This window comes from Parasteatoda tepidariorum, chromosome 1, assembly GCF_982258835.1.
Source record: "Parasteatoda tepidariorum strain Cologne lab strain chromosome 1, Ptep-v5.0, whole genome shotgun sequence".
Classification (NCBI taxonomy): Eukaryota; Metazoa; Arthropoda; class Arachnida; order Araneae; family Theridiidae; genus Parasteatoda; species Parasteatoda tepidariorum.
This window is the reverse complement of record NC_141755.1, coordinates 112,249,967-112,276,001: the sequence shown is the minus strand read 5'-3', so window position 1 is coordinate 112,276,001 and position 26,035 is coordinate 112,249,967. Positions and strand designations below refer to the sequence as shown.

Here is a 26,035-nt window from a genome sequence, read left to right as displayed (position 1 = left end):
AAATATTTGAAAACTGAATCATTTATAGCAAAATTTTAAAACAATGGCTAAAGTTTAACCTATCTGAAAATTCCTTTTTCGCTCATGAATGGTTCGTCGTAGAATGTTCTAATGTCGACTCCTCGACCTTTGAACAATGCCAAATTTCATCTCTCTCGTTTGGATGGTTTTGGAGTTTACGAAGGACATACATCCACAGACAGACATTACGTTATTAGATATATATATATTGATTACGTTTATTCACTCAATGCGAAGAATGGGCTAGTTCTTTATTAAAACGAAGAATTCAAACATACTTGCATGGAACTCGACATAAGGATCTGCAAAATTCCATCGTTTCATTCGAGACACGCTCCGCACATTCGATTTTTTCTGAAAAGAAAACGTAGATATCTAATTTCTACGATTGAAATCATAATGGTTCAACGAAAGCTACGTTAAGTTTCTGGTTCGAATTTAAATATAAAAACGTGCTGGGGTTGAAAAAACTTTTAAGTTTGAAAACAACTCAAAATGCACGTTTACGAAAATGGACACAGGTCAAAACGAGCGTTTACGAAAATGGACTTAGCTCGAAACGCATGTTTACAAAAATGGACAAAGCTCGAGATGCTCGTTTATGGAAATCGACATAGATATTAAGAAAAATGGGCGTAGTCTAAAATGAGTATTAAGAAAATGGACAAAGCATTTGATTTAATTTTTAAAACCAGAGTCAGGAGTCGATTGCTCATAATAATTAATGCAGATAATTACTACTGTGTAATCAATTACTATTGTTATCGCAATCAGAGGTAATTACGATTACAAGTAATATTGATATTCGATTACATCATGATTAATTGCAATCACATCAAGAAACGTGATTGCGAGTAATATTGATTACAAATAATCAAAGTACAGTAAGAGAGAGAGAGAATTTCGATTATCAGATATATGATAGACCTGCAATAAAAACATTTGTTTATACAATATACGCAATCGGGTCTTTACGTTCTAGGATTCATTCTTAATGATTCGAGGGAGTGACCTTAAATATGTTAATTAATTAATGCAGATGATATTTTAAGTTATGAAATCAGACACTAAAACGTACTTTATCTGAATAAACATGCCCTTTTTTCGACGGAATCGGATTTCTGACCCCGAGAATATAGGGGGCAGCCGCAATCCGCGAAATAGGGTTCCCTTAGTTTGGTCAGGAGAGCGATCGCAAAGATTCGACCTCATAATGTTTATTTTACTTATTGCATATTTCGCCATAGCTCGAGATTTTTTGAAATAGTTTTTCACACAATTTTAAAATTCTATTGTTTGAAAATAATTCCATGCAAAGATTAATTTTTAGTAAATATTCATTACATTATTTAATAATAGTCGAAAAATTTTAAATTGAAAGGTATACACTATTTTACCTCATTTTAAAGTATGTCATTTTACACGGCAAAATACAAAATGTGAGCGAAATCGGTCGAATAGTTCCGGAGAAATCGAATTTTTAAAAAAGTCGTGTATTTAAAATTCGATTTCTCTGTTTTTTAAAACATTTTGTTGTAAGGTTAAGATGATGTATAAAGTTTTAGAAGACTCAAAAAGAAACATCATATTTTATAATTTTAATAAAAGGCATTAGTAATCTGTTATTGGCGAAAAAAAACATGAATGAAATTTTACCCTTCGTGCACGAGAGTCAAGTTAACCCACATTTTAATATTAATCGACCCATTTAAATATTTCTTTATTATCACCAAATTATTTTTTTAAGAGATAATTAATATTAATTTTTCTTGGCTGCTACTCAATAAAAATAATTGGAAACATTAGATATTTCTTTAGAAAATATGCAGATTAGTACGGTATAAAAAATGTATACCTCATCTTTCAAATTTTTTTCATCCCTAATTAAAATAATAATAAATAATTATTAAGAATTATCTTTTGCATGGAATTGTCTTTGGGAAAACGGGTTTTATGAGTGGGTGCTATTGTTTTTGAATTACTTAATTAGTTTTAAAAATATAACGAAAATTCAAAAAGGTGAAATTAACATGAAGGGGTCCGAACTTTGGTCGCGACCAAACTTTGGGAGCCTATTTCCTAGATTGCTGCTACTCCCCGTATTTTGAAGGTTAAGAATCCAAATATGTAAATAAATATATTTATTCGAAGAAAATACGTCGTGTTCGATTTCGTAACTTAATTAATATTTAGCACTAAATAATTAGCCTATTCGGTCGAAGGGTTAAAATCTCCTTTTGTTTTTCTCCAAGTCAGGCAAATAGTTTCATACTTGATCCAGTAGTTTTTCTGGATTTAGGAACTAAATTGATTCTTTTAAAAATTATGCCCAATGAATAAATTACGAAATCTTTTTCCTGAATCTTACATAAATATGTACTGTTCCATTGCTATTGAAATAGATAATTTAAAACCATTATTTTCTTGGATGACATTTTGGATCCTTTTTGAATGAAGGACTTCTTTAATAACTTTCTCAAAAAAATACTTAGAGAATCATTTCAGATATACGGCCTTTTTTTAAAAAATTTATTTCTCTAGTTTTGGCTACAAAAGCAACTCTAAAAAATCACTAAAAGGAAAAGAGGGTTCGTTTTGATAAATGTATGTTGTGAAATACGCATCGAATCATAAACGATGATGGCTTTAGTTTCAAATAAACTTAAGTTATCATCAAATTTCACAGCTTACTTTCGTTTTTTATTTATTTATGTAAGAGTATTTATATTACACATTTTAAAATGTCTGTCCTGTAATTGAAATAGTATGTATTTTGAAAATATTACTATAAGTAGTATTAATTAAAAATTCAATTGCAGATATCGCTGTTTAAATTAGATCAGAAAAATGTAGGGGGGGAAAATTATACTTTTATTGCGTGTTCAATTTTTGGATATATACACTCTATAACGAAAAAATCGAAGCACCAGGAAGCAATCATCCGATTGCTTTGAAATTTCGTATGCATGAATGTTTTGAACAGATATGGCTGGAATGATGCCGACTGGGGACGTATAGTCTTTAGCGACGAGTCCCGCTTCCAGCTGTGTCCTGACGATTATCGAAGACGTGTTTGGAGACGCAGAGGGGGGGATCCTGCCTTCACTATTGCACGTCACACCGGCCTTCAACAAGGCATTATGGTCTGGGGTGCCATTTCCTTTGACAGCCGGATCCCTTTGGTCGTCATTAGAGGTACACTTACTGCACAGCGGTACTTCGACGAAATCCTAAGATCTGTTTTGCTACCGTTCCTTTTGCAGCGCCCTGGGCTGGTTTTTCAGCAGGACAATGCCAGACAACATACGGCGCGTGTTGCTATGAACTGTCTGCAAGCTTGTCAAACTATTCCTTGGCCTGCCAGATCACCAGATCTCTCTCCCATCGAGCATGTCTGGGATATGATGGGAAGGCGATTGCATCTGGCACGGAATGTTGATGACCTCGTTCGACAATTGAATCGAATTTGGCAGGAAATACTGCAAGAGACCAGCCGGGAGCTTTATCGGTCTATGCCACGCCGTGTGGCAGCTTGTATCCAGGCTAGAGGCGGGTCAACACCTTATTGAACTTGTTACTGTAACTCTGCAATAAATTATTCAATTGTTCTGAAATTTTAATCATTTTTTATTCTTCACATTGTCTTCCTATCCACCAATTTTCGTTTCAATCGGACAACTCCTTCTTGGTGCTTCGATTCATTTGTTATAGAGTGTATATTCTATTTCTTGTACCGGAATCAGAGCCGATAACAAGAAACTGATAGACAGTCCCTGACCAAATTATGTAAAATCTTAATTAACTGTACAGCATTATTGTTTTTACGAGGTTTGCACTTGTTTATGTTCCTGTATTAATGGGTTAACATTGTAATGCTATATGTTACAAATAAATACAATTAGGAAGTATATGAAAAATCCCTTGAATTAAAACCCATTCCACGTTTGTTTGAAAGTAAAAGTATCGCATATAAATTCGTAAAAAAACATGCAATTATTAATACACTCAGTGCCTCTACTAATTTAGTTCAATTATTATAATATACTAATATATAATACCTGATATAATTAATATTCTATATTTATATAATATATCGTCTAATTTATCCCATCGTCGAATTTATTATCTAATTTATCCAATCATTACAATTTTAACCCATTCTTACGCTAACGCAAATTAGTGTAAACCGGTTTCAGTTCGTGTAAAAACAATAAACATGTATAGTATCACGTGATAAATTAAGATTTTGCATAGAATTTTATAGTGCGTCTAATAATTTAGCCGGGGAAAGAATAATTTAGTTTAAAAAAAGTCACTCAACGGATCATTAAAAACAAATTTCTGTTTGCGTATAAAATGGAGATTTGATGAATGAAAAGTAGAAACTCTGCGTCAGAATCAAAGAATTAAAAGCTTCAAGACGTATATTACAAAGCGCTTTACGATTTTTAAATTGATTTATTTCGCAAATTATTCTGCTTAAAATAAAAATGTTCTAATTCTAAGAAAAGATGGGATACCTGGATCAAATGATTCTTGTTTCCATGGCAATGCATCGAAAAATAAACTCAATTCCACTGTGACGTAGTTGCACTGTTTCAGTTGCAGACTTTGAGAGCATTCTGCCGTGCACATCTAATACAAAGAAATAACTTAAAACGTACAGTACAGAATTCCAGTGTCAAAAACTTAAAAAATGCTTTCACTACAGAAATAATGAGGGAAAAGCTGGAAGTTATTTTTAAAGTTGAGGTTTGGTCTCAATGATTAAGGATACTCGAGTGAGCTTAAGTCATGAATTTATTGAGGGGGGAGGGGGAGACAAAAAGGGGTTAACTTAAACGCTACACTAAAAGGCATTGTTTCTTATGTATTTTTTTGAAGTGATACTTCTTATGCGACTTCCAACAAGGTTGCGTTAAACGTTTAACGCTACATTTTTATTGGCCGGGAAATCACGATCCAGTTCTCCCTCATTCATTTCCATATTGTTTTGGTTCTCACTAGCATAAAAATAATAAAAGTCATAAAAGTATTGTTTTTCTATAAATATTTTTTTAGTTTGTTTTGATACACATATAATTTAAGGGGGTAGTATTTTTTATTTTCAAATAACAATTGTAAAAAATTTGTGAAAACAATCCCACGGACAATGCGACGGATTTAAGGTTATGTCAAGATACGTCTCTTGTGAATATCAATTGATTGTTTCTCTTCTGAAATTACATTATGACGCATTCACATACATTATTAATACAAATACATTTTCCATGGCGAGACGATGAGACAACCACAAGCACTTCCACTGGTTCAAGAGGTCCAGGAGGGAAAAATACACAATGATTACAGCAGAGCACGGAAGCTAGGGGAGCAGGAAAAAGAGTCGTTGAATAGAACTAGTGATCCTTCTACGACTGCTGATTCTTCTACAATTAACGTCGCTGGTTACGAAGTTTAACTTCTTCCGCGCGGAGGGACTCCACGCACTATTTTTTTTTCTCTCGATACGTTACATTTCACCCAAATACAGTCTCTGGCAAAGTACAGTCTCTTAGTACAGTCTCTGGCAAAATTATGAGACACGACACTCTAAGATTCTATGTAAAATCATACTTATCAGGTGATACTCTATACAGCTTTATTGTTTTTACGCGAGTGTTTGCACTTGTTTACGGTCGTGTATCAATGGTTTAACATTGTAATGCAATACGTTAAAAGTAAGTGCAAAAATAGGAAATCTACAGAAATATCTCCCGAATAAAAACCCATTACATGTATGTCTAAATATAAAAGTATTGCCTATAAACTCGTGCAAAACATGCAATTATTGAAACACTACAGTGCGTCTAATAATTTAATCTAATTATTATAATATACTAATATAATACCTGATATAATAAATATTCTATATTTATATAATATATCGTCTGATTTATCCGATTGTCGAATTCATATTATGTATCGTCTCATTTAACCCATTGATACAAGAACGTAAACAAGTGCAAACCGGTTTCAGCCGCGTAAAAACAATAAAGCTGTATAGAGTATCAGCTGATAATGAAGTTTTTACATAGAATCTTAAGAATGCGTCTCATAATTTGGTCAGAGACCTTACAGTGTTTAAATTTAACTGCACTCTTTAAACTTGAAATAAAGTGTTCTTTGTTTTGTTTAATATTAAATTTCTTACAGTGCATGACCAGAGAGATGTTCTTATTACTTATGGTAATGAACGGCAGCACTCATCAAATCTTGAATCTGCGATATGATTTTCACTTACTAAAATGAATTTGAAATCGAGAGCATCGTGACCAGTGGCGTACGCAGAATTTTTTCAATGGGGGGTTTTCATAATTTTCTGTAACTTAATTTACTAAAAGAAATTCGAGTATGTAATAAAGCACTATTATTTCCCTAATTTAGACAGTTTTGACTTTTTATTTAGACAACATTGTTTAGTTAAATTTCGATTTGATTTTTTAAGTTTAAGAACATAATGTAATATCTTCTCGCATGTAATATCTTCTGAAAACAGTCCAATGTCATATGGGTGGGAAGTAACACTTTGAGGGCCACTCTCACATTCATCAGATTTTGTTATGCTAGAAACGTTTTCTTCAACGGAAGTATCACATTTCTGTACAGCAGAAAAACGTTAGACGTTAACGTTTAGACGTTAAGGTAGCTCCCAGTAGAAAAATATCAATTCAACAGCGGCCTTTTAAAGCATTTCACTTCAATTAATTAATTAATTCCTAATTGAGTATAAATTAAATATTGTCATGTTTTTAGTGCATGAATCTGAATTGAACAACCTGATAATGCTCACTCTGGTTATTGTTATCTGGTTGCTCACTACGTGCTCTTGCGCGCCGAAACCTAACAATTAAAAATGAAAACTGTTACCAGCGCGAGAAAAGAAATATCATCGGTTTTATTGATACATATACGTATTAGCGTTTTATATAATATAGATAGATAGATAGATTGTTAAATTCTTGCGTTTTGACTTCCTACAGATCCACGAACAGTAACAATATATATATATATATATATATATATATATATATATATATATATATATATATATATATATATATATATATATATATATATATATATATATATATATATATATATATATATATATATATATATATATATATATATATATTAACACAGAAATATCCGCTATGCTACGATCTCAAAATTTCGAGCTGGAATGAACAACTTCAACGAGCACAGTATCTCCAATGGTATTGTTACTGATTTCTTCACTAGTCGAAATAGTGGCGACGCAAAATAGTGGAGTTCGGCATTTGATTAAACTTTTTAAGAATTTCATAAGAATAGCTTTTGAATGAATTTTTGTTAAGACAAAACAAAACAGATTTAGCGACAAGCTCAGAAAGACAAGCGGCAGAAATAACTCTTTGTCTGACTAACTAACTCCACTTTACTCCGTTACCCCTTTTATGTAATTTTTTACCGCATCTCCAAAATTCTCGAATTGTCTCGAAGGCGACAGAACGTCGATTCCAGAATCATCGCTTAAAGACCTTGCGAATGACAGTCTCGAAAACTATCGCGACTGGCAGAACAGAAAGGAACCAGTCCGTAACAGTATCACGTGAATTTGGTTTCAAAAGAAAAGTACAACCCTATTATAGTAAATGTTTTTTCAGTATTCTGAGAAATAAAGTGAGAAAAAAAAGTAGGCATAAGGCAAATAAAAATATATAGTCTTAAAAAATAATATCCCGCATAATTTCTACTAAAATTTTTATTTTTGCCATTTTGTCTGAGCTCAAGGGGGGTGTTTAAACCCCTAAACCCCTCCCTTGCATACGCCACTGATCGTGACTATATAGAAATAGTAATTGTAAAGGGGTGGGAATGGTTTATGTCCATTTTTCGCAAAAATGACGATAGAATGGCACAACTAAATATTGACCCATCAACAATGTGGAAAATCAGTTCTCTCCGAGACTTATTACGCAGTGAAGATAATCAATGCTGAGGGAAAATGGTGTCTTGAAATTCCTTTCTCAGAAAGAGCTTTACATGGTTCTTTAAAATGAATAAAAGATATGATGAAATGCACAGTTTACCCTTGGACTCAAAGATTTGTCGTGTAGCCGTTCCCATGGAAGTATTTCGTAGTTTGTGCAGTTGGAGCTGTATGGAGCTGGTAACATTTCAACTGTATTCTGTGGATTAAATATTTCAAACATATTATCCATCTTTATAGGGTCAATCTTATTAAACTAAAAATCCCAAGTACCCCACAAACAGCTAGTCTAATTAAAAGGACGCTATACCATGGGGGAAATTTTTCATGGCAAAATTCTCTTCCACCTCTATTGGTATTTTAAAGATTGGAAAATAGTAAGTTATATATATATATATATACTTGTAAAAGATAATTTTGAATGGTGCTAGTCTTATATATTTTTACAAAATGATTTTTTTTTAAAATCATATTTTATGCAGCATATTATTTTGGAGTTTTAGATTTTTGCGCAAAACTTTTTTGATTCGCTTAAAAAATTAGATAAATGAAGCAATGCATTAAAGGTCAGAGACTTGCCTGTTGGTGCAATATTTTACAGATTGCCCTTGAATTTAAGGACCAAAAAACTACGGAATAAAAATTGTTCAAAGAAATTATCTCTGATGATTTTATAAGTTGAAATATTGTCTGCACAAATGAATTTAAAGCTGTTTTTTTCGAACCATTAAGATGTTATCCTAGTACGCGAAAAAATTCCGGCAAATATATATATATATATATGTCCCGCAGTGGACTAATTGTTAAGACACGGCTCCCATCACCGAAATCAAGCATCACTGGCTACGGTCAGTGTGCGGGTGAGTGACCACTTGGATCAGTCTGCGTAGGGACCGAGGGTGTGCGGTATTGGTCCTCGTTAAACTGTGCTACCGTAAAGTGCTCGACTTCGCGCGCAGGTCGTCGGGCTACCGAAGCGGGGGTGCCATCCCCTCCGCAGAGGATCAAAATTGTGATGGCATGTCTTCGGATCATCCTTCGGGATGTTTCCCAGACCGTCGCCAATAGCCCATTGTGCAGCTCTAGTGCGACGTAAATTAACAACAACAACAACAATATACATACATATACTCTTCTAATATATATACTCTTCACTAAACAAACTTTGATCGCAGAAAATCCTATTCCTAGGAAAATTTTCCCCATCTGTTCTTCACCACTCTTTATGACGTCACCTACTCATAGATTCTCGCCATATTTTTAATTCGCTGTAACTCTTTGAATGCTGTTATAAATTATTTACATATAATTTCATATTAAGGTTCTTGTTAATGTTACTTTATTATGATAAATATAAATAGCATCTGGGTAGAATATTTAATTCAAAAATTATCAATGCAATTTAAATATTATTAAAAATACGTTTTACCTTCTTTAAATTCTCATTCAGTTCATTAAAAAAATTTTTAAAAATAAAATCATGTAAAAAAAACAATAATGTATTCTGCTTCAACTTTCACATAACATAAATTGCAGTATATACTATTAAAGAAAATAATAATATTATTTAAATAAAATTTCACACATTTTTCTCACTTGAACCATTGCCATTCTTACGGTAAACAGAGAAAATGTATGAATAAATTGTTCATTTATAATTCTGAAAACGTATTTTAAAAACAAATTTTTTTTTGGATACTCAGATTAGGCTTTCTTTCAATTAAGCAAATAGAAGTTTATAGATTAAAACTAGTATTAAAAACATTTATAAGGAAATAAAGAAATTCTTATAGGGGAGTGTCGGGTACCCCCGCCCACTGTCAATTTCATACGAATAGAATTTTTGTAATCGTCCGCAATTATTTAGGCACACAAATTTTGACAACATTTTAAAGAAAGTAATTCTATATGGCAAAATATGCAATGTGAAGGGAATCAATCGAATAATTCCTCAGAAATCGAATTTTTAATAAACGAATTCTTTAAAATTCGACTTAACCTTAATGATTCGAGGATTTAACTTTAAATATGCTAATTAATGTGTGCGAATAACATTTTTAATTACAAAAACATAATTTATCTTTAGATAAAAAAATATTTTTTACTGATGCATTTAGATTATTCACCCTCAATATCGAGGGTATAAACACAATTTGGAAAAACCCTCCCAATAATTTGGGGGCCCCTCAATATCAATTTCAGTTTTAGTGCATTTTGTCCTACAGGTATTTCCAAAACTAATGAAAAAAATCGGAAAGTTTTGAACACAATTACAGTCAAACCCGGATATAATGAACTTTCATGGAACCAAAATTTCGGTTCACTATATTCGGATCACAAGTCAATGGGCCATCAGACATTAATTGTTATTTTAAAAAAAGATTATTTTCAAAGTTTCAAGTATTTATGCAGCTGGGTAACATGTTAAACAATAGTTTTGAAAATATATTGAATACAGTAGTCATGAAATTAAGAAAAATTGGTTGAATGTTTCGATTAAACTTCATTTTAATACTAAAAAAATAATTTTTTCTATACATGCAGCATTAAAGTATGTAGTCTTAAGTTTAATTTGCACAAAGAAAGAAGTCTATTTGTGAAAAATTGTTCGAGTAATTGCAAATTTAAAAAAAAAATTGGATTTCGGGTAGCCCCGCTCACATGAATGTCGGGTATCACCGCCTAATTTTATTTCGTCGATAAATGTACGGTTGCAAAGATTATTATTTTATTGCTTCAAATTTGAATGTTATATGCATTTTTAACTACAAATATTGTTGTTATTAAATGATTGTTATTAAATGATAGAATTCACTAAAGGTATATAAATATGTAATAAATAAAATAATTTTGTGATAAAAATGATAAATGAGGTTTATCTATTGTCAATACATTGGTCATTTTCATTTACACCTGAAAAAACAGTCAAGAAACATAATTTTTGTAACTGGGCGTGACTACCCGACACATTTTGAAAAGAGCTGAAAAACATGTTTTTTTTAAATATCTATTTTTTAAAGTTAAACTATTCTTTTTTTGGTTTATTCTTTTTGCATTATTTAATTAGATGATAAAACAGTAGAAAAATTCAAAAATATTGATTATTACTCAATATTATACAGAAATATAAGCAATACTCCTTGAGTGGGCGGGGCCACCCGACTCTACCCTATAACTTTTAGTATAAACTATAAGGCGGCAGAAAAGTATTACAACAATAAAATTATTTGAAAAATTATAAATAATTATAAAAATTTAAAATATATAAAATTATAAATTGCTATTAGGAATGAAGTTACAAAAATTTAACATTCAAAATCGAAGCCACCTTGTATTAAATATTTATTAAATGAAAATGGTGATATTTATTCAATTAAGATCGAACCTAGATAATTTTTTTCACCACTCGCTGGGGCTATCTAATTATTCTTATAAAATTAGATTAAAAAACTAAAACTTAACGTAAGTTTCAAAAAATATGAATATTCCTAAAATTTTATATTCCTTAATAAATTTTAGTTTTATAAGAAACTGTATCGAAGAATTTATGTTATGACTTTTCTCATGATATGTCTCACAGTGAACTGATCGTAAAGACACAGTTCCCAGTAGATCACTGGCTGCGGTTAGTAAGCGGGTGGGTGACCACTTTGATGAGCCTGCGTAGGGACCGAGGATGCGTGCTATCGGACCGCGTTTCTACCGCTAAGTGATCGATTTCTCGAGAAGGTCATCGGGCTACCAAAGCAGGGGAGCCATCCCTTCTGCAGAGGATCAAAACTGCGATGGCATGTCTTTGAGTCATCCTCAGGGATGTTTCCCACACCGTCGCCAATAGCTCATAGTGCAGCTCTAGTGTGACGTAGATGAACTATAACTACAACTTCTCTCATCGAACTAAACCATGTCTTAAATAAAGACCCAACAAACCAAACCCTGTCTTGAATAATGGCAAAACCTTGTAACCATTGTCACTGCCGTTTCTCCAGACGAATGGCTAGGGGAAGTTTTTACATAGACAAACTATAGTTAAGTAATTTATTTAAGTCGCACTAGAGCAGCATAATGGGCTATTGGCGACTGTGTGGGAAACATCCTTCTGGATGATCTGAAGACTTGCCATCACAATTTGTGTGGCCTCAATTTAGACATAGATCTGAAGTGGGAAATTTTAGATCTCTGCACCCATGGTACTGCTCAGTGATCGACCGTGGGACGACAGATTTTTTGAGCATGCATACCACGGTGGATCTTTGGCAGGATCGAGAATAGAACCCCGACCCATTTTCTAACCACTGGGCTGTCAAGCTTCTTATTAAAAGAGGAAGCGACACAATTCAGGAATATAGCCTGATATCAGGTCTCATCTCGTGATGGTCAAACAGTATGAAGAATGGTTGATGATCACTTTAGTTAGTTAAGCAAGAAACAATATCATCTGAAATGGTGTTCAGCTTTTTTTCTTCTTTTTGATTGTTGCACTGTAAATACATTGGAAGTCTCAGTATAAACAAATTTTGTACGTTTTAAGCGACAAAAATTCTATTCTTATTTTATTTTGATTTTTAACTGATTTCCAATATGTTAGAGATCGTGAAATTAATTCCACGTGCAGCCCATCCATTTAGTACAGGCCATAACATAAGTAAAAACCGATTGTGCTATATCTAAGGGAAGCATGCAAAATACCTTTTTTAATCCGAAATTGTAGGCGTTTCCTGGCTTCACTTCTGTCCCATCAGAGAAGGGATCGGGATACACCTCAGGACTGTGGAAAGTGACAAGTATAGCGGCATCTCGATCTGGCTCTAAATATTCAGTCGTCTCCACGTTCACAACAAGTACCAGTTCTATATAAGAAGAAACAAATGCCATCATCACGTACTAACATTAATTCTAGATAAGAAGAAACATTGTCATCACGTACTAACATTAATTCTATATGAGAAGAAACAATGTCATGACGTACTAGCATTAATTCTAGATGAGAAGAAACATTGTCATCACGTACTCACATTAATTCTAGATGAGAAGAAACATTGTCGTCACGTACTAACATTAATTCTAGATAAGAAGAAACATTGTCATCACGTACTAACATTAATTCTAGATGAGAAGAAACATTGTCGTCACGTACTAACATTAATTCTAGATAAGAAGAAACATTGTCATCACGTACTAACATTAATTCTAGATGAGAAGAAACATTGTCGTCACGTACTAGCATTAATTCTAGATGAGATGAAACAATGTTATCATCACGTACTAGCATTAATTCTAGATAAGAAGAAACATTGTCATCACGTACTAACATTAATTCTAGATGAGAAGAAACATTGTCGTCACGTACTAACATTAATTCTAGATAAGAAGAAACATTGTCATCACGTACTAACATTAATTCTAGATGAGAAGAAACATTGTCGTCACGTACTAACATTAATTCTAGATAAGAAGAAACATTGTCATCACGTACTAACATTAATTCTAGATGAGAAGAAACATTGTCGTCACGTACTAGCATTAATTCTAGATGAGATGAAACAATGTTATCATCACGTACTAGCATTAATTCTGGATGAGAAGAAACAATGTCATCATCACGTACTAACATTAATTCTAGATAAGAAGAAACATTGTCATCATCACGTACTAACATTAATTCTAGATGAGAAGAAACAATGTCATCACGTCAATGCTATCATAATTAGTTCTAAATAAGAGGAAAATGTGTCATTACATTAATGAAAGGTTCGAGAGCTTAATCTTGCCTTTAGTTCAGGCGATATTTTAAGACACAGAAACAGACTTGCTTTGAATTTTCATATTTTTTCCGTAGGACTCTCAAAATATCGTCCTAATAGTTTCAAGAGAGAGATCGAACATTTGGTCTCCTTCATGTTAATTTTACTTTTTGCGCGTTTCGCTGTACCTCCCCCCCCCCCCGAGAGCTTTTAAAGCGAACTGAGAGATCCTTGTACGCACAGTTATAAAATGTGTTTATCCAAAAATATTCCAAAAAAAATTTTTTTTTAATATAATTATTTGTTATTTTATATATTTTTTTAATTGAACTCAAAAAAAATATTTAATTATAATTATTAACATTTTTACATCATTTTTAAAGAATGTAGTTTCATATGGGAAAATGCAAAAGTTTGTGCGCGTTCAGTCAGATAGTTTCTGAGTTCTAACATTTTCAAAAATTCGTATATTCAAAATTTCATTTCACAAGAACTATTCACTGATTTTGCAATCACTTCAATTACCCTCCCCCCCCCCTCAGCGTATGTCTTTTCGAAGTGTTTTTGGATTGTAGGGGTGATGCCAATATTTGTGATTTTAGTCCACTTGAAGAGTGTGGTGGACCGTAACTTCAATAAACGCCAACAGATGGCGTCACTAGTTCTAAGAAAAAACATTTTATTTACTCATTCTTTTCTTTTTTATACGTTCTGTTTATTCATATTCGAGCTCTAGAATTGCTAATTTCGAGTTGCCAGTTGCATTTTTTATTATTATCCTTTTTTATTATTGTTATTAAAAAAATGGTTTAAATTAAGTTCTTTTTATTGTTCCAATAATTAAAGCACGCAACCTTAAACAACTTTAATTATGTTTTAAATAATTCCCAATTGGTGTTCGATCTAGAACACCTATAAAGAGAAAAAAGAATAATTTTTAAAATTTTTGATTTGTTTCCTTTCAACTATTTTTATTTTGAGATCAGTACCTCTATGTAAGGGATCATGACAGATCAAGTCGGGAATATTTAACGAAATGTTTATAATAGGGAGATTTCGCAAATTCACGTTAGTTTCTGTACGTAAGGTTTCAAGTAATTGTGTATGCTCACTTCTAGTACGCATGCACTATTGAAAAAATATGGAACTTACGTAAGGGAAAATAATAGATTTCGCCAAAATCCGCAAGTAAGAAACGCTATCGTAGTGGAATGTCATTTTAACTTCGAACCACGAAATCAAAACAAACATTTACAATAGGCGTAGACGATCTCTACAAAGCTGTAGCATACGACTCAAGATTCTTTGCTCGATGTAAAACTGCTGTTTTGTGAGTAGAAATATTTGGTAGATTTTGATGAAGTCAGGGATAAAGAAAGAATGAGGCATATTATTTAGATTTGTGACCGAAGATTAAAGAAATTTAGTTCCTGCATGAGGTCCACAAATAATTTACAGTAGCTTGCTTTAAACTACATAGGTAAATCAGTAGTTATATAGCACGATTCATTTCTAAATTTCGTCAATACTGTTCAAGAGTAACAGTAAATAGTGCGCATGCGTCCTCTCAGCATGAGTTGCTATGGCGACCACTGCTGTTTGATAATTTTTTTAGAATTCTTTTTTTTTTCATTTTTAACTTTTATTATACAAGTTAGTGAGTTTATTTTTAAGGTATGAACCAGAGAGATCCTGTAAACCTCTTCCCGGGTTGCAAATAAAAGAGAATTTCATAATTTCAACGAAGTTTTTTGTTATTCTTGTTTTAATTAAGTATCAGAAAATCTAACCTACGAGTTAAATACATTTCTTCAAATTCTCATTCCATGTCTTCAGTTTGAAGGTCGGCTTAAACAGAAAACAACATTTATTAGCTATAAACAGCGTGCCAGTAGCTTTGTCTTCGTGGAATAAACTACACCAACATAACGTAGCATCTAAAATTAACGTGAGCATGCTCAGTATCTTCAAATCTTACATGCAAAAGCTACCGTACAAGTGCGACTTTTTGCGCTAACTCATCACGTTCTGTTGAAGTAGTATCTCTGATATGTAACCTACAAACATATTTTTAGAATCAGACATTAAGTCAACAAAGTAAATGCTTATGTGAATATTGAGTAAGAATCAATAGTGTGGAACCAATAGAGAGATTCGAATCAGTTAATTGAAAATGTAACTAATATAATGACAGTTTCTAATGTCATTCTTTCAATTTTTACCTTATTTCAAAAACTTTATGTTTCAATTGGGTATAATATAAAAAAAACACAACTACTTCCACTTAGTAGGAATAACATTTACCATGACGCAATGCTAAATTCTATGCCACTATCCACATAAATGCCACTATCCACATAAATCAATTATTAATCAAAAATCGAATATCAATTACTTTTCTTTATAATGCAATAAAATCTGGCGAGCAGCTATTTAAACGATCAAACACTTCGTTTGTTTATTTGCGGCTTGAAGTTAGGCTCGCAGAAAATGCCGTTCATGGGTTAAATTTAGTAGGAATAACACAACCTGTGACGTAGGCTATAGTATACCCAATTGTTCGTTTATTTGCTCCTAATAGGTGTTAGAGAATGGCTTACCACTCATTTTCTGCCAAACGTCTGCTTCCGTAGATCTGAGTTCCTCTTCACCATCGGTGGGGAGGGGTGACAGCGTGTAGCAGTTACCCAAGTCTGGATCATAGAACTCCTTGAATCTTCTGCAACAAATCCTCCCTTCATTTTTTAAGACATCAGACTAACAGATTTTTTCAATTTTAAATATTATACAGTCCCTGAAAAAATTACTAGACGCACTATAAGATTATATGTAAAATCGTTATTATCAGGTCAATTTATTGTTTTTACGTGACTGAAACCGGTTTGCACTCGTTTACGTACGTGTATCAATTGGTTAAATTAGACGGTATGTAATGCAAATTCGACTATTGGATAAATTCGACGATTTATTATATAAATACAGAATATTGATTATATCAGATAATAATTCGATCAAATTACACTGAATCTTACAGTGCATCTAATAATTTGGCCAGGGCCTGTAGTTGAACAGATCAAAAGGCTGTGTTAGTTGAACGTCTATTTAAGTTAGCAGTCAGTTATATAATAAGGATATTTTAATTTCTAATTTATGAAATATTTAATTCCGCTTCTGTTGTGTAAAGCCTAATGAGTCTGTCTTGCTATGCGTATGTTTGAATTACAAACTTGTTTATTTTAACACTGTTCTGAACGAACTGTTCTTGATTGTATCATAAGAAACCCAACTTTACTGGGTCATGTGTGCATAAGCGTGATTGTTTCTGAATAGAAAAAGATGGAGTCAAATACTTTCCACTAAAAAAAAAAATGTCAAGAAACGATGCTTTACGTCCTGATTACAGCAAGAACGAGTGTTTCGTCACACTACTTTTTGTATCAAGCAGTTGCTGGAGAATGAATGCGCATGCGCACAATGAACCAAGACGAAGAACGTATGTAACCATTAAAGGAAACATTGTTATAACGTAAAATAAAGTTTTTTTTTTTTTTTTTTAAATTTTAGCGAATCGTTATCAATCAACACTTTCTTTTTTGTGTTAAAATACAAATAAAATGCTTAAATTTGAGGAAGCATTTAACATTGCAAAATGCTAGATATTTACCGAAAGCAGGCATCTCCTCTGATAGTTGGCTTGCCTGTAAAAGCACAACTGACCAGCAGATCTTCCATGGAATGTCCCAATGAGTGTCTTAGATCGGAACGACCTTCCCTTAGAATAGTCAACTGAAAGTTGAAAAGCTCCTTCTCTGTTAAAGACTAGAGATGAAAAAGGGACATTTTAATCTCTAGTACATCATTTTAATCAGCAAGCATTTTAAGTAGCAAGCGAATTATCTCATGCTCACCGGTGTTCAAAATTAAAATAATTTATTCGATTATGATGGCTGGTCAGTACGAATTCTGATTCCATGGCGCTCACCCATTACAGTGCTTCCTCAAAAGTTGATAGTTTATAATGCCTCTTTGATGAAAGCGTTCATTTAAAGTCCTCCACGAAGGCTTGTTTAACCCAATGCTTACTCTAGGCCGGTATAGGCTGGTTGGTAGGGCACTGGGCCCAAGTCCAAGAGGTCGCGGGTTTGATCCTTGCCGACCGAAGATTCCCTGTGTAGTAAATGGTGACTAGTGCGCGTTAAATCTGTCGAGTCACAAAGTCCTCCATGTTCCTATAATAAATCAATACACCTGGGGTACTGATCCAGGAGTTTCTTTGTCTTCTGGATAGGTCCAAAATTACAAGGCTAAAAGAACTAAACTCAATGGCGCGACAGACCATAGAGGGCCAAGACCTACTGTGCCGATCTCAGTTTTCTTGACCTTGGGCTCTGGGGTGCAGGAGCAGATGTTCCGGTCATTTGGTCAGCCGAACGCGGAACCCCCAGTGTTTAGTTCCCAAGCATGCTTGGAACTAAACACTGGGGTTCCGCGTACTAAACACTAGGGTACTTGGAACAAAACACTGGAGTACTCATTTATCGACCCACTGAAGGGATGAAAGGTTGAGTCAACCCTGCCCGGCCCAAGGATATAAAAATCTTTCAAAATCGGTTAATTAATTTTGTTGATAACCGAATAAATCTAAAAATTCTTTTAATTTTGAACACCAAAATTTGAATAATATTTTCATACATTTTAGTCAACATTTCAAAAGTCTTTTGTAAGTGAAAAAAAAATTTTTTTTTTAATATATATACTCACATCCATTGCAGATAAATTTCGAGGGCAGAAATCACGAAACTTGCTACAAAATGAGGATTTCTTGAATCTAGAAAGAAAAAAAAAAAGATATGCGTCAATGCTTTATTTGTACACACACACACTTCAAAATCGGAACTACAATTGCATAATCTTTTAATGACGTTCTGGGAGCTGTAAAAAATTGTTAAAGACTGTATACTCCTAGAACGTCATTAAGAGAATATGCATATTTGTTTCCGATTCTGAAGTGTGTCTTCTGAATCGGCTGCACCACTTTCGTGGGCGTTTACTCATTTTCTTTTAATTCATTAGACGAAGCTTCGAAAGATGAAACACTTCTCATTTGCCAAATCTGGCAACTATCAAATTAGGCATTTAGTATTAATTTAAAAGTGCTTGTTCTGAACAACACAAAATGTTTGTACATTAATATTTTACGCGAGACTAAAATGGACCAGAATAGCCTGGTTGGCAGGGCGTTGGATTCAAGTTCATGAGAACCGGAGTTCAAATCCAGCCGACCGAAGACTCCCCGTGTAGTAAATGGTGACTGACACATGTTAAATCGGTCGGGTCACATAGTCCTTCATGCTCTCATAACAAATTATACCTATGGGGGCGCTGAATTAGAGATGGATCGTTCTCTGTTATCTTTTTTGGTGCTCTTGTAGCAGTGATTATACTTGAAATGAAGGTGATTATAACTATTCTGTGAAAAATGGAGGGAAATAAGAGTTTAAATAGACATTCAATGATGAAGTACCTGTTGGCGTTGCAGAGAGTGACGGCAGGAAACATGAGCGATCCAGCATTCTGTATATCTATTTGAACAATGGATTGAAACTCTCTGTATTGGAGAAGAAAGGCGCCAAACTGATAGAAGAAGCCAACGAGAGTGGCCAGGAAGATGAAAGCCCAGAAGAATCTCCTCCTCTTAGTTTTTGCGAGTGCAATATGATTGACACCACTCACCGAGGAACTTCCGAACACTTTTCTGCAATATTCCCAGACCGTCTTCTCTTCGTCGGAATCCGACAATTCGTTCTTCTTCCTCTTCTTCCTCCGATCGGATGATGATGGAAACCACACCCTTCCATGGGTAGGGCAGACTCTCACAGTGTAGGCCATTATGCATGGTTCTAGAACTTCTGTTGCATTTTGGATGAGCTGAGGAAAAAAAGTCAAACATCGTACCAGGTATTTTCTAATAGTTCCGTCAAATTCAACGAATATTTGACCAAACCCAAATATTCAAAATAATAAGTAGGGACAAATTGGAAAATTTTTTTTTGGGGGGGGGGAGGTCAAGTGGTCTCAGATGAAAATCCCTAAAGATCTGTAGATAGATTTTCCACCATTTTGAAAAAGAAGCCGGCCGTATTGGATTTTTCTAAGATTAATAAAGACTGCTACTTCAAGTGAAGTATTAGGGCTAGAGCAGGGTTTTCCAACTGGCGGCCCGGGGGCCGCATCCGGAACGCGAATCCTTTTTTTGTAAACTAAAATATATTAAATAAACTAAAATATATTAAATTAATATATTAAATATATTAAATATTTTGTAAACTAAAATATATTAAAATATATTAAAATATAATCTCGAACTAAAATATATTAGTTGTCATTTTTTTTAGGAATATTTTCGCAAAAAATCTAGATGTGTTTAAAATACTTTTCTCGTTCATAAAAACCTAGTTTCTTCGCTTCTGTGAAATTTAATATACCAACTGTGCAAAGAAATTTATTTTTCAGGTTTTGCATCCAAGAAAATATTTATTCAAATACAAAAATAATCGTGTATGTTGCTCTTTTTTATTTCACTTTTTTTCATATTTTGTGAATATAACTTAGCATGTGCGTATCAGAAATTTTCTCGAAGAAATTCTCCGATTTAACTTTTTGAAACCACTCATTTTGGACGAAAATATTTTCACACACGTTTGTCAATTTTAAATTTAAATTGCAAAATCTATTCTCTGGTGGTTGCAGCAGACGAACCTCAATTTTCTCATTGAATATTTCGTATGCTACTATGTAAGTTTTAATACCTTAACAATTAGATATCTGTTGCACATTAATTGTTTAATACATAGGTGCACATTAAGTTATTGTAGCCCGGATTTTTATTATTTGTTTACTATTTTTAAAAATGCTTTTAATAAAAATTAAATATTTTAAAAATCTACTTCCTATTTTAATTTGTAAATCAACACTTTTGTTTTGTACAACTTGGTAAAACTCTGACACTAATATTTAATGTTGCTTCAAACATAAAAGAGTCCTACAAAACTTTTTGATAAAGTTGCGGCCCGCCATTCGATTTGTGTTTTTAATTGTGGCCTCCGGCCTCATGCAAGTTGGAAACCCCTGGGCTAGAGCATTCATTATTTCAATAAAATGTGTATAAAGTAATGCTTTTGAAATAGAAAATAAGAAATTTGGATGTGTCAAAATATAAAAATATTTAGGAAAAAATATGATTTTTTAAATATTTCGTTTTTTGTGTGGAAATAGTGATTTGTTTTGGAACTAAACTTATTATTAGAATGTCAGTACCCATTGGGATGTGTTAATGGGGAACTCTGGTAGTCCCACACAAAAATCTTACAAAGTCCTGTCGCTAAGTTTCCCTCCGATTTCAAAAATTCGTCAGCCATTTTGGATTTTTCTACACTCCACAAAATCAGCTACTATAGACTAACTATAAGGCCTACAATATACATAGTCGCTTTGGTAAATGTCCGAAATATATATTAGGTTTAGCTAAGTGCCACTGTCCGGTATACCCTACACTTATGTTTTTTTAAGGTTCAATGCCATTACCCGGAATACATTTTCCCGGTATTCCGAACACTGATGTTACTCCAAGTCTACCTTCAGCAGATATAATTAAATATCGAATAATATCAACGAATAAATTAATATCAAATCGGATAATAACAAAGATTTCAGACATTCACCAGAGCGACTATGTGATTGCTGGCATTCACCTGTGAAAGTCGACATTCTCTTGATTTCGACCAGCCATCTCAGGGATTCTAACGTGGTTCACCTCATTGGGAGGCGATAACTCTATCAAGAAAGTCTTATTGTTGGCTCCCGTTTTGTAGGAGCCAAGGATTGCGAAGACAGCACTGGATTCTAATAAAACAGCCATTCTAAAACAGAACCCACAATCATTTTCTAGAACTGTGGTTCGAACATAATTAACCAAGGAATTGTGCTTCAGTTGACATCTAAGATTCTTCTCAAACGGCTTTATCTAATTGGATGCTTGAAATGCCAGACGATATATGCATCTTAAAGAACCTTTGCAAAGCGAAGCATATATAAAATTAGATTTATCCACCTGTGTTTTTCATTGTTATGAAAAATTATGAGAAGTGATTTTCAGGTTAACTCACGGATGTATTATTTAAGTGAAGCGCATTGTGTTCCAGGACCGAACTGCGAAGATATACTATGTGAAAATATTCTATATTATGCTAAAAATTACAACTTACCATTTTTATGCAACACTAAAAGATTATTAATTAAATTTAATGAATTGATCTTTTTTAAAAAGAAGTATTTCATTGTATTTATGAGTTCATCTGAGCTACGTAATTGAAAGTAAAAACGACATTTTCTGTCATTACTCTCTGAAAAAATACTATTTTTTTTAAACATCCTGTGATTTTCTACATTTCAGCTGACTTATCCCCACTGTAATATCTATTGATGTGTATAGAATGCAATATCCTGTAATGCATTGTATTTTCTATTTATATTAAATTTTATTATATCTTAAGAACTTAAATCATTGAAAAAAAAAGATTAAAAACTGCAAAATTGAAAGAAATGGGTGATGATAATAAAACACTATTATGATAAACGATTATGATAAAACACTACACTGCTTTTTTTATTTTTTATTTATTTTTTTTATTTATTTTAAAAGTGAGTTTATGTCGTTAAATTTTTTTACAAACAAATATATATAACTTTATTGGGAACAAAAACACATAAATACAAAGAATATATATTCGTCATCAAGAGGAAAATCCTGTCCAGGCGACAAAGAAAAGTAATACAATAAATTTAAAATAGAAATTTAAAAAAAAGGGAAAAAAGGGGGGGTATTACAATCATAAATTATTTTGTTCATCATAAGACGTCATATATTGTTGAACACTGTAATAATAGAAAACAAAAAAAAAAATGCATGAAACTATATAAAAAAATAACAAAGGTAACATTAGAAATTCATTTGGATTGGCACAAGACTGGTATAAAAAATCAAATGCTTCCTTTAAAGTGAAAAATAGAGATCTAAATCGTCAATGTTCATCACAAATTGAAATAAAGCACGCTTAAAAGAAGAATATATTTGGATGTTTTGCAACTGGAATGGTAATTTATGATATAATTTAGGTGCTAAGTAAAAAAACTGTTTTCGTGAAATTTCTTTTGTAAAGTGGGAAATCTCATACATTTCAGTTGGTCTCCTTTCAGACACATTAGTTTTTAATTTACATATTAATTTATTGTTGTGTAAATAGAGTAAAATAAGGAAAAATACATTATGGCGAAATGGTAATAGGTTAATTCTTGTCTATATATTGGTAGTAGTTATACTTGAATTATTTATGTTTAGAGAATTAATAATCTTGAAGCATTTATTCTGAACTGAGATTAAAGGAAGTAAATTAGTTTGATATTCACCGCCATATATTATTGCACCATAATTAATTAAGGAATAAAACCAGGAGTAATAGAGTGCTTTTACAAAATTAAAGTGAATTTTATTCTTAAGGTGATAAAATTTAACTAAAACAAAACGCAATTTTTTAACTAAATTGTTAATATGTGTTTTCCATTTCAAATAAGAATCGATATATAGTCCTAAATATTTGATATTATTTACAGATTGTAGAATATAGCATTGACAATTTTCATTAGTACTTTTGCAGGACAGAGAGTGAAATTTTAAATTTAAGTTAAATTCTGATTTTCTTAAACAGAAATAAATATATTTAGTTTTATTTAGATTTAAATTTAAGTCATTTACTGTAAACCATTTTGAAATTACGCGTAAATCAGATTCAATTTGAAAAATTAGTTGATTTAAATCAGTGCAAGAATACAAAATTACGAAGATGCAAGAATACTTTAATAAACATAGTTCAAAACTTTTTCTAAACAATAAAAGTAGAGATTTTTTTTTCTCCTTTCAAAATTTCATACACTTTAATGGGGTAGTAAAAAAATTCAAATAAATATTGAATTAAATGTTCATTCTAAAGTTAACAATTAATGAAAGTGAATTCCTACCTGTGGGCAAAACGCTTCTTCTTTTTATGAAATATGTAATCTTTTGTGAGTCACAAAAACATAAGAGCCTTTTTAGAAGTTTTCCATGTCGTTATGGAAACATGGATAGAGCTAACTACATTTATTAAAAATGCAGACATTTTTCTGTTAGATAATGAGCAATACAAAGCAATGCATTTTTTTCCCTTCGGTCCATTCAGGATATAGGTCAACTTCATTCTGAAATCAAATTGAAGGAGATCAACCTTAATGAGTCTCTTGAATGTGAGTAAAAAATACTGTAGCAGCCTAAAATGTCCCTCCCCCCCGGAATCCTTTAAAAGATATGACAAGTGATCTTATGTGCCCACATTTATAAGTAAAGGTAAAATTACCTGAAAAATACAATGTTCAAAATGGAAGAAAAACAAAAAAATTTCGATGCGGAATTTTTGCGCGTGCTAAGATAGCACCTTAATGGTTCGAAAAAACAACTTTAAATAGGCTGATTCATTTGTGCAGACAATATTTTAACTTACAAAATCATCAGGGCTAATTCCTTTGAACAATTTGCATTCCGGAGTTTTTTGGCCCTGAAATTCAAGGGCAATCTGAAACATAGGGTACCAGCAGACAGGAGTGTGCTCTTTAATGCACTACTTCATTTATCTCTAATTATTTAAGCGAATCAAAAAAAAAAAAAAAAAATTGCACAGAAATGTAAATCTAGTTTGTCCAAAAATAATATGCAGCATAAAATACGATTTTTAGAAAAGATCATTTTGCAAAAATATATAAGACTAGGCCATTCAAAATTATCTTTTACAACATATAAACTTTAATGGTTACCCAACCAATTGCACAGTTGTATTCTAATTATTCAACCCCTCCTTAATTGGTTTTAAACAATATATTGACTTAATTTTCTTTCACACAGTTTAGTTATTAGTTTCTATCATATATATATATATATATATATATATATATATATATATATATATATATATATATATATATATATATATATATATATATATATATATATATATATATATATATACACACACCAAAGCAACTATGTGATTGTTGGCATTCACCGGTGAAAATGGCCATTAACGGTAACATTTACATCAAATGTAGTTTTCGTGGGACATTTTAATTGGGTTGACTGTTTTTGAGTAATCTACGAAAATGTTTCTAATTATATGACATTTTTTCTTCTTTTTTTAAATCTTCATTTGAGTTAATGAAACTTCATTTAACACACCCTTGATTTTTTTTTAATATTGAAAGATTGTAAAGTATGATATTTAAAATTATAAGAAGAAGTGTTACTTCCCAGTAAAAAATTCCCCCCAAAAATATTCCGATATTTCCACTTTATCTAAATATTTTCAGCATTTTAATTGATTAATTACGTAGTTTTGTCTTCTTCTATCCAATAATTGTAAAATTTAGAAAATTGGCTCATAAATAAAAAATAAAAAAAGAAATTTTTAACATTCTATCTGCAAAGATTTTCTTAATTCGTGATGAATTTGAGAATGGCCCCCAAGTCATTGTCCAAAAACACAATGAAGATAAAAAAGATAAAAAGTAAAGAGAATAAAAACGAAGAAAATTGAAACAAAATGCTAAATTTTAGAATTTGTTTTACATTTTATTTTATTTTAATAATATTTCTTCTCTTTTCCTTAATCTTTACTATTTTCCATGTTTTCTCTATAATTTTAATTTAATATATATATATATATATACACACGCAGATATACAGATAATAATACACATAAAACACAAGAAAAATTCCAGTTTTTAAATTCCAGTTATATTTTAAATTTTAATCTTCTGCAAGTGAGTGCAGAATTAAAGTTAATACCCTCGAAAGGGTTCGTCCAGACCAGAAACTCAAACTATTTAGTTGAGAGTGTTGCCCTGCTTTGAAAGAAGCTTGACCTTCAAAACTTCAGTGTAGGGTATACCGGGCAAATGTATACCGGGCAGTGGCACTTAACTAGACCTAGTATGACTAGATCTTTGGTGAATGTCCTAAATTTATACTAGGTCTAGTTAAGTGCCACTGCCCGGTATACCCTACACTGATGATTTTTAAGGTCAAGTGCCACTGTTTGGTATACATTTGAACGGTATACCCTACACTGATATTTTTTTAAGGTCAAGTATCATTGCCCGGTATATATTTGCCCGA

General features: G+C 32.2%; 1 protein-coding gene across 5 annotated transcripts in view; it reads right to left on the bottom strand.

Moving 5' to 3' along the window:
- LOC107450498 (epithelial sodium channel subunit beta) overlaps positions 1-26,035 on the bottom strand; it is a 34,380-nt gene that overhangs the window by 7,170 nt on the left and 1,175 nt on the right. Inside the window, exons 2-10 of one of the 5 annotated variants that reach the window (XM_016066306.4) lie at positions 23,851-24,069; positions 19,301-19,704; positions 18,538-18,604; positions 17,441-17,595; positions 16,377-16,495; positions 12,722-12,882; positions 8,133-8,231; positions 4,542-4,656; positions 300-375 (exon numbers count right to left, since the gene is read on the bottom strand). In XM_016066306.4, coding sequence (XP_015921792.1) covers positions 300-375; positions 4,542-4,656; positions 8,133-8,231; positions 12,722-12,882; positions 16,377-16,495; positions 17,441-17,595; positions 18,538-18,604; positions 19,301-19,665 — 1,157 coding nt within the window. In that variant the 5' untranslated portion in view covers positions 19,666-19,704; positions 23,851-24,069. The remainder of the gene's footprint in view (positions 1-299; positions 376-4,541; positions 4,657-8,132; positions 8,232-12,721; positions 12,883-16,376; positions 16,496-17,440; positions 17,596-18,537; positions 18,605-19,300; positions 19,705-23,850; positions 24,070-26,035) is intronic. The other 4 variants (XM_016066307.4, XM_016066311.4, XM_043054697.3 and 1 more) reach the window with 4 other exon arrangements.